General features: G+C 33.9%; 1 protein-coding gene across 1 annotated transcript in view; it reads left to right on the top strand.

The window, feature by feature from the left end:
* The first annotated feature begins 211 nt into the window (after positions 1-211).
* LOC143663677 (transmembrane protease serine 11E-like) overlaps positions 212-10,702 on the top strand; it is a 64,315-nt gene continuing 53,824 nt past the window's right edge. Inside the window, exon 1 of the mRNA XM_077137154.1 lies at positions 212-356. Within this exon, the coding sequence (XP_076993269.1) occupies positions 349-356 (8 nt within the window). The 5' untranslated portion in view covers positions 212-348. The remainder of the gene's footprint in view (positions 357-10,702) is intronic.

Genomic DNA, 10,702 nt, shown 5'->3' with positions numbered 1-10,702 from the left:
ACAAGCTGATTTAAACATTTTTTCTCAATTTGAACTTCTGACTTTTCTAAAAATACTGATTTACCACAAAGTACTTATTTTTATTGTTTTAAGACACTAAACTTTAAGTTCCCACTCCAGAAAATCCTTACAGATTATTTACACTCTTTATAAAATTTGTCTTTGTCTTGCCAGTCATACAACCAGTCTTCGCCACACTAGCCAAGACTTGTCCGACTGGTTGTATCTAGATCCTCAGTGACTTCTTTCCTCACCTCTATTCAACTCACAAAGTCACTTTTAGAGCTGGCATGCACACATTGGACTGTAGGCCTTGGTCTCCACAGGATTCTGCCTTGCTGGTCAGCCATGTATCGGTGAGTTCTATTTTCCCTTCTATTTTTGGTAACTTGTAGTTTAAAAGGGCATAAGCTATACCAAGAAATCTGTAGATCTCCAACTTATTTCTTTTACAATAGAAACAATTTTTTAAATATTTTACCTGAGATTTATGTCAAGAAACAGATTTGCATTCTTTATATATTAGTGTTCCTTGTCTGCTCATGGCCACCCCAAAGTGTTTTCCTATATGCTGTCAGGAGGGGTCTACAAAAGATAAAGGTACATATTTTGACACTTGACTTTTTGTTTATTTGTTTCAAAGACAATAGAATGTGCTGTTTGCTCCATAAATAAAGATATTTACTGAGAAAATATCCTTATTTTCAAGTGCATATATGAGAAAAAATTAAACTGAAATCTTGTAGGTCAAATTAATATTTATTTCTGCAAGTAAATTATTGATATTGAAGAAATTGTGGATGTTTTGAATGAATGAAACAATTCAAAGAGTATGAATAGATTATTATAGTTGGATTTTAGAAATAAATCCAATGATGTGCCTGGTAACAATCAACTTTTCCAACATATAAGTCATAATCATTCTGAGGTTGTTTTCAAAATTAGAAACTAACCAATAACAAAGGTTTTTTTTGTTTTTTTTTTAATATGGGCAGGCACCGGGAATCAAACCCGGGTCCTCTGGCATGGCAAGCAAGCATTCCTGCCTGCTGAGCCACCATGGCCCAACAAAGTTTTAGTGTATTAGTTTGGACTCTAAAAATAATTTTACCTTCAGATTAAAATTTTATTTTTCCTGCTTGATATATTGGCATATTATTTTTTAATTCTACTTTAAGAAGAAAACAGTATGAAAAATGTAAAGCATCCAGTGGAATCTGTGGTCTTCATTTAATCAGGGAAAAAATGTTCAGTTTTCACCATCGATAGAGATAAATTTCTACACAATAGTTATACAGTTTATGTCGTGGAAAGTTCATTATGAGAAATTTGTTATGAAGGTATGAAGTCTTTTTCAGATGACCTTCTCCTTCCTCTTTAGCCATGTCTCTCCCCCACTGTTCTGAATGGAGGCAACTTTTTTAGAATTTAAGGGTAAGAAGAAATTTGGAAAAGGTAGACATTATCTTCTATAACATTTCCCCCAAACTGTTATTTTATACTAACATGAATTTTATATATATGTAAAGCAGAAGGTTAAAGAAAACTTTACCAGTACTAAGTTAATGGAGAAGAGGTTTAGGAAGAGAAGAATATGTATTGATTGGTAATGGGAATGGATGCTAACTGTAAACACCAGCAATGACCAGAAAGAATTAAAGGTAAGCAGGCAGAATTGTAGGCATTAACATCTACACACGTTTGGATCAATGAAGATTAAATGAGTAATATTCAAATGAAACAAAATGGACAACTTTGATTTTTACAGTATAGGATAAGAACTGTCTCTCAAAGGGCAGCCCATGGATCCTCTGTATTAGACTCACTGTGCGCTTATTGAAACCAAAGAAGCCTGGCTCCCTTCTCCAAAATTCTGTTGAATCTTTGGTTGAGGCATGGGAATCGCATTTCTAAAAGTGATACAAGGTGATTCTTATTCATACTAAAGTTAGGGCAGAATACAACTTGTAAGAATGAAAGAAAGTAAGGCATCCATGAAATGGGTTAATTTTAAAAGAGGTAGTTCTTTGCTTTATTTAAATTGGTATGATTAAATCTTAATGGGAGAGGAGTACTTATTTAAGCAACATAGTGATGATTAAAGAGGAAAGGCTAATTTCAGAAGGTATGTGAAGTATGTGAAACAGCAGGGAGAATACAGACATTATATGGGTAGTTTTTGTCAAGTAAAGAGAAGTGGCTTTTTGGGGTCTTAAAAATCCATTTGCTTGGAGGAAAAATTTTGATCTAATACTATTCTAGCAATATCACCCCCTGAGATTAGTCAATAGATAGTGATTATGAAGGGTCACGCTATTGAGGTTTGGACTCAGTTACTATGTGACTTTGCTCAAAGTATTTAACACTGGATCTTACTTCTTTAGGTAATAACAGTCCTAGTTCATGCAATCTTTTTGTTTTTTTTTTTTAGCAAGTGCTTATTGTGTATCAAGCCTTGTGTGGAAGGAAACTATCTGTTGAGTATTTACCCTATATTGTGCATTTCAAAAAAATGCTACCTCATTTAATTTTGGCAATACCTGGAGAATTATTATTACCACTACTTTAAAAGATGAAAATGATTGTGGCTTAGATTGTCTAGAGTTTGTAAGTATTGCATCTAGAATTTGACTCTGGTCTTTCTGACACTAAAATCCAGGTACTTTCCACCATAACAGATCATCTACCATGTGTAGGGACCTAAAAGAAGGGTCTTTGGAAAGTTTTCACTCTAACAGAAAAATGCAAAACATATAGACAAAGAAACATCATCTACAGATTAATATGAAATAATGCACATATATGTTGAGGGAGGAGGAGTTCCAGTATAATTTTACATTCATTTATAGTTTTTTAAAACATTTTTAAGAATACACTGATTGCCCTTATTTCATTTTCTTAAAACTATCTTTATATGTAAACAAAATAAGTGTGTGATCTAACTTTTCCACACTATCTCAAAAGTGATCAGTGACTTTAAGAGTATAGCACTTCAATTACATTAGCAAGCTTTCTAAAGAAGAACTATTCGTTATTGTAATGAAAATTAAGTTGATCTTAGTGCAAAGTTCCATGGCACTGTAACTGATGAGTCTGTAATAACTATAACTGCAGTAAACCTTTGTTATTCTTTCATTATTGTCTGCTTTCCTTTGAAAACTGTTGTTGCTTCAACATAAAGGGAGTAAAGAAAAGCTTTCAAGAAAAAGAGTACCTTCATGTGCTTTGACATCAGCACTGGGATTTCTATGCACTTCTTAAGAATGAAAGAACGTTGAGCAGTTGGGGAACAGATCTTCTGAGATGGTGACTGGTGAAATGAATGCTTTGGTTGTATTTCACAGTTTTGTCTAGATCAGTGTTTATAGGAACGACACTAAGAAGTGCTTAAAGCATACTCCCTTGAAATACTCATACTGAAGATAATGAGTGAGAATTGTAAAGAATACCCTTACATATTCAAGCACAAGTTAATGCGTTTGAAATGAGTGGATTAGAGGATTGAGAGATTTTAAGAGGTTGAGACAGAAAAATAAGCTGCAGAGATATGAAGTCATGCCAGAATTTGCAAGCCCTATCATCTCCCAAGTGTATACACGGCCTGTGTGGTTGGGCAATTTCTGAGATTTTTAGAATAATAATTTTAAGATGATAAAACTAACCTTAGGGGAATTCAAAGTAGCATAAAGGTTCCATTAACTTTTATCTTATAACCATTTATCTGAAAGTGCCAGATGATATCTCATTTTTGAAGCTGTAAAGTAGACATAGAAGGGTTTAGTATTTTGCTTAAAGTCAAACTATGAGTCATTGTAGGATAAAATTATAATAGCTATCATGTTTCATAGGTACTATGTGCCAGGTACTGTTCTAGAACATCATGGGCATTTAATCTTCACGACAACTTCTAGTTTAATATTATACCCACTGTACAGATGAGGAAACAGGCTCAGACAGGTAACTTTATTTGCCTAGGGCTAATAAATGACAAAACTGGGAACTGACCCAGGCTTCTCTGACTCTCAAGTCTATGCTCTTAATCACAATGCGATGCCTCCTACAAAATCTTCTTTGTCTACAGATGGTTCTATGATTTTGCTGATTTAGCTGTCTTTTGTTGAAAGATATAACCTTTATATTTTCGAGGAACTAAGTTATTTAATGATTAATTATTTAATGAAATAGAGTTTTGGAGCTGGTAGACAGCAAGCATTGCTGACTGCATTTATAAAGAAAAGGAACAAAATGCCCAAAGATTAGGTAATTAACGTGTGATCACAGGAATGGGTGTGGGTCAATAATAGAGTTTTAATCTGTCCTGTCAGTTCACCTGCATACTGAGTCACACACTGTCAAGAAGTAGATTTAAATTAACACGGTTGAGTAGATGAGCCAAGTAATATTATTATTATAACTATTATCATTTAAACTTGCATAGAAATATATGATTCTTTTAAAATTAGTTTTTGCACATTAAAAACCTGTCATGTCATGTTTGTGAAATACTTAAAGAACATAAGCAGTAGGAATATGAAGAATTCCTGAAAATTCTTTATAGAACCTGTGTGAACACACGTGCACAAACATGATTCCAACATATATATTTTTTTCATTTGGTACTTATCAACAACACTGTGAAGCAGGTAATTTTAATATTACTGAGATTTTATAGATAAAAACATAAAGATTAGGAAGCTTGATACTTCCAATTGTCTGAGTTAGAAATTGATAGAGTTGAGGTGTGGGCTAACTCCAGCTCCTATAACTTTCCTGGACTCCTGTTATCCCCAAACCATGATCACTGGAATGGCTAATGCTCCTGTAATTAAGCAGAGTGAATTTTTCTAGACTTCAAACAATCTTAGTGTCTCAATTTTCCTGATCAAGAAAATACCAAGGATAATAAATGAATATGTCCAAAATATTTTGGCTGGATCTTCCAAACTATACAGTATACTTAAGCTATCATGAAGCACTTGTGCATACATTACTGAAGTCAACAAAAAAGCTAGATTTGGGCTTCAAAAACAGAGTTCTAAATCCTTGCACTGACTTCATAATGGTTAACTGGGTGCTACGTGACTCATAGATACCTAAATCTGGTTGGACCCAAAGATGAATGGTTTTCTTCATTTTCTTTAGTAGTTTAATTAATTTTGCATATAAACTCTAATGCAAACACCTGATGCACAGAGCTGTTTCTGCGTTAGAGCAGAGCTGAGGCTTAGCAGCCTGACCTACCTCACCTGCTCTGCTTTCTCTTTATCTTTTCAGGCACACATGAAGCATTTTTAGGGGTTTTCCAAAATACTTTAAAAACAAATTAATTACTTACTATAAAGAAGAAAATAATGACAATAGCCAACATTTATTGAGCATTTGCACTCTGCCTGACATGGTATAAGTTGCTTTATATGTATTATTTCATTTAATGCTTAGAAGAACCCTCTGAGGTCCTGTCATTATTCCTATTTATAGGTGGGGAAATTTAGTTTTAAGAGAGGATGAGTAACTTGCTCAGAATCACCTACCTAGTGATAAGCAGAACTAAACCCAAGCTCTTTGATCCAAAGTCCAAGCTCTTGACCTCTAAGCAAGGGAATGAGAGTTACCTGCTTAAAGTCACAGAGCTTGTTATAACGAGACCCTCGGTCTCCTAATTTACTTGTATTAGAGTTTTTACTTGTATGTCAAAATTACCTGGCCAGAGAAGATTAAGTAAAAGTACTTTATAACCTTTTTCTGATATAAAAACTATAAGAGAACAATATTTCTTAATATATTTTTTCCCAAAGATACCGACATAAAAATGGTAATTTAATTTGATTGCAACTAATCTACTTTAGATATTGTAATAATATCAATTTTTGCTGTGAGTGATTAGAAACACAGAGTAACAGTAACTTACATAAAGTGGAAGTTTATTTCTGTTTATTGTAAAAGAAAATTGGAGGTAGGCAGGTGAAAGCTGGTAGGGAGGTTTGCAAAGTAATTAGGAACCTAGGCTCCTGCTATCTTGCTATCCCACCATCACGAATATATGTCTTCCTAATCATGGTCTGGTATGGCTTCCTTAGCTCCTACTAACACATCTTTATTACACCTATATTCTGGCTATAGAATGCAGATCTGTATTCTAGCCAGCAGACTAGAAACACTATTGGCCAGAATTTATTCACAAGATGATTCTGATGAATAAAGGGGAATTACTCTATTTTTCAGATGGCCATGTAGCCAATGAAGAAGCAAAGATTGTATTATTGAGAAAGAAGGTGTGCTAGTTTGAAGCTGTTGTGTACCCAGAAAAGTCATGTTCTTTAACCTTGGTTCAGTTATTGCTGGGTAGGATCTTTTGATTAAGTTGTTTTCATGGAGATATAACCCACCCAATAGTGGCTGGACCATTTGATTCTGTGGTTTCCATGGAGATGTGTCTCTACTCATTCAAGGTGGGGTCACTTACTGGAGCACTTTAAGAGGGAACTATTTTGGAAAAAGCTTCAGAGCCCACACAGCCAGAGACCTTTGGAAATGCAGAAGGAAAACCCCTCTGGGGAATTCTTATGAAACAAGAAGCCAGTAGAGAGAGCTAGCAGACATCACCAAGTGCCTTCATAGCTGACAGAGGTGTCCAAAAGCCAAAGACCCCAGCAGATGCCAGCCACATGCCTTCCCAGCTGACAGAGGTGCTCTTGATGGCATCAGTCTTTCTTGAGTGAAGGTAACCTCTTGTTGGTGCCTTAATTTGTCCATTTTCATGGCCTCAGGTCTGTAAACTTGCAACTTAATAAATTCCCTTTATAAAAGCCATTCTTTTTCTGGTGTATTGCATTCTGGCAGCTTTAACAAACTAAAACAAAAGGAAAGCACAATCATTTAGGATAGGCAACTCTCTAAGAAAGACATGCTGAGATTGAATGATCAATGGTACAACCTATTGTGATGAACAGTAGGCAGGGGGATATATGGATCTGAAGTTTAGACAAGTGACTTGGCTGGTTATGTTATAAATTTGGTAGCCATCAGTGTCTAGATATGAACTGTAGCCATGGAAATTGGTAATTTAAATAATTGTGGACTTTTCTGATAAAATAACACTTTTTTTATAATATGATATTAAATTGCACAATAAGTTCTATCTTACACTAATATGAATTTAAGCATATTTTGCCATACATTATTTAAAAAATTCCAATATATTAGAGTATGATTAATTCAATTTCAGAAATACTGTGCTTTACCCAAAAGTTAAAGCTAAGTACTTCCACATATTACTTTAATTCATTATGTAATAACTCATTAATTCGGGAAACTCATTTGGAAGAATCATATAAGCATGAATAGGATCCATATGTTTACTAATTGCCATCATTGCAGATTTAATTCAGACAAGGTTTTGTTAAACACAATCATTTCTAGATCATCTTAAGAATTCTTGATTTATTGGCATACAGGGCTTGGCAGGGAAACAAATTTTGTGGACACTGTAAGATCTTAGCATATGTTCTCTTTGGCACATTCCAATTTTAAGGGTCATCAAGATCTAAGGATTTTGACTTAGGAGCAATGGTCTTGACCCCTTAAATTTCCTCATATGTGTGATACTTGGGATATTCCAAATGACTTGCAGTCCCTTAGTTTGGCCATTTCAAATTAGCTGGTATTGTAGCTACCAGAAAAAACTGAAGCATTTGAACAATTATATGAAAATGGATTGTTTAATAAAGACTGAATTTTTATTATAATTACTATCAAACACTACTAAGTTAAAGCATGAAATATTAGTTTTGGAAGAAATTAAAGAACATTAATATGAAGCCAAATATCCACTTTTTTTTTTAGCAAATCAAGAAAATGAGAGAACATTCAACATCACAGAAGTTGATGAATAATGGAACCTGTGTAATATGATTTCAGATTTCACCTTTGTTGGAAGTAAGACCAAGTTGAAGGTCACCAGCTTTCCAGTTCAGAGTTATTTCAACAATCTTATGTCACCTTTCACAGGAAACATCTAGACAAAATCACTAGAAAGATTTGGCAGGAAGACTTCTAACATTACAATAAGTTAGCAAATGCAAGGGTGTCTCTAGCCCAGGATTCTTAACCTGTTTTTTGTTTTTTGTTTTTTTTGGATGCATGGTCCGGGAATTGAACCCAGCTCTCCTGCATGGAAGGCAAGCATTCTACCACCGCACCACCCATGAACCCTCTAATCATTTTTATTCTGATATATCTGTTTTGACCACTCAATACATTCCCTGTTGATTCTTATTCTTCTTTCACACTTTTGCGTGTGAACAACTCCCTATCGTTAGCTGCAATGGCACCCCTTCTCAACATTGATACTTTTAAGTTTGCTTCCTCAGTTCATGCTAATTTATTATTTCAAACTGAAAAGAGTTTGAGGAAGAGAAAGCAAATATATTAGTGGAATGTGAAACTTACAATAGCTCAACTTAAGAGTCTATAAACTCATACCTAATTACTTAACAATATCTTTACAATTTCTATGCCATCTTTTTGTGATTGTAAATTTCTAGAGGTCAGGCAAAGTATCAACCTAAAGCTTGGTTTGTAGTATCCCATACTGCACCTTATCTGTCTATGAACTTAATAAAGGCCTTGGTGATAAAACAATGGAGATCAGAGACATTCCTTACAGTTGAGTTGCCACTAATATTTATACAACATGCTTATCTGAGTCTCGTGATATATCATATGCAATCTTAATAACCTCCTTTTAAAGTTGGTGGATGAAAGATATTATCACTTGAGTTTATAGTTTGCTAAAATATAGGCATGGTTAAGCTATGAGTTTTGCCTAAGTTAACAGTAAATAAGTGGTAGGGTTTTCTGTACTAAAAACTTACTGCTGTAATACTATATTTTTAATACTACATTTTTAAACAGTTCCAATTTTTCGCTGCCATTTCAGTAATCTTTAGGCATGTATAAGTGAAAATAGCTTCTAGAGCCATTTCAATAATAGAGAAGTATTGTTAGATAATTTAAATAAATATTATGGAGCTTTGTATTTAAATGATTTTGCATTGCCCCATCCCTCTCCCATAATATTGCTTTTATGAAATGTGATGCCATTTACCAATTTTGACTTACTAAGAGTATTAGGAAACTAATTTTTGTTTCTAAACTAAGAATGTTGAAAGTATAGTTCATTGTATTACATAAAATCGTTTTTGTGAGGACCTAAAATAATCATATTACTGCTGATAAATTGATCTACTTTTATCGCATGGGTGCAGGGAAAACGTACCTGAGCAGGAGTGTTTCTTTGTTTTGCTTTGATTAGCTTTGTTTTAACGTTAACACCTAAAAAACTCTGAATTTGTGGTCTAATTTAAGGAAAGTGTAAGTGGAAATTATCATTTGTAATTTTAGTATTATTCCCATTCTTTTTTTTCACTTAAGTTTTACTTTATTCTTACATCCATAAATTTATCTCAATGCTGTGTATTCCTAGTCTATCTTTCTAAATTACTTTAAACAAATCTTGAAAAAAGTAGAGTATAAGCAAAAACATTTATTATAAAAACAATAAGTTGCCCATCATTTACCTCGATACTGTAAAAAGAAAATGGAAACAATTGTCTGGTAATTAAACTACCACTTCTTTATAATTGTAACTTCTCTATGAGAACTATTCATAATTAGCACTGTAGAGAATGCACACAATATAATTCAGTTCAAGGGCCTTGCTATGTTGGCAGATTCTTTAGAGACGTGTTTTGTATATCATTGGACAGGATAGAAATGCATTGTTTGCATTTTATCAGGACTATTTTGCTAGTATTACTTCTCTTTTTTAAAAACCAGCAATGACCCATACACGCAAAGCCTCTAAGTATTCGTATCAATAGGACAAACAAGGACAATCTTACGGGCTAGAAGAATAAGCTAGTGCTAAACACAAAATAAATTCTGAATAACTATTTATTAATTCATGTTGTAAATCTTAGGTACTTGCTTAGGAAATTATCAATGTCATAAGGTACTATGCTATAGTATCTCTATATATACCTCCAAATAATGTGTCTCCTGAAATTCATGTTTCCTTATGGGCAATTGTCTATGGGCACTGTACTATGATCACACTTTTATAATAGACAGACTAAATATACAGTGGGAAAATCACATATTTTGAATACAAGTGAAATAGAAATATTAACCACAAAACTTGATCATTGCATAAATGTTTTCTTAAAAATCAAACTTGACTTCATTAGTAATTACTATTCACAACGTCTGACTTGTCTTTCAGTCTGTCTACATTATCCCACATAGGAAGCAGCATGAGGAAAGGCAGAGAGCTTGAAAGCTGGTGGGGAAATAGGAGAATGTCAGGTTAAGAGAGGCAGACTTGTGTTTCAAATAGTCTGAACCACTGGTTTATCAAATTTAGAAAGCTTACAATAAGGAAAATAAACTGGGGGAAGAGAAGAGAAACCTGTTATCTAAGTATAAGACAGGTTCTAGTGAGAGTTGCCAGAACAAGGTCAGTGGCAATGGGATTGGAGACAGACTTTACTAGATTTGCCATGCAAGTGAATCTAGAAAGAGAAAAGGTCATTATAGCTTCCCAATATAATTAGCATTGACTTGTAGGTTATTGCTTAAGCCAGGAATTGTTAACTATGACCTGTGGACCATTTCCAGCCCATCACATATTTTTGTATGGCCC

This window comes from Tamandua tetradactyla, chromosome 19, assembly GCF_023851605.1.
Source record: "Tamandua tetradactyla isolate mTamTet1 chromosome 19, mTamTet1.pri, whole genome shotgun sequence".
Taxonomy (NCBI): Eukaryota; Metazoa; Chordata; class Mammalia; order Pilosa; family Myrmecophagidae; genus Tamandua; species Tamandua tetradactyla.
Note: the sequence above shows the minus strand (reverse complement) of the source record. Positions and strands in the feature narration are given on the sequence as shown.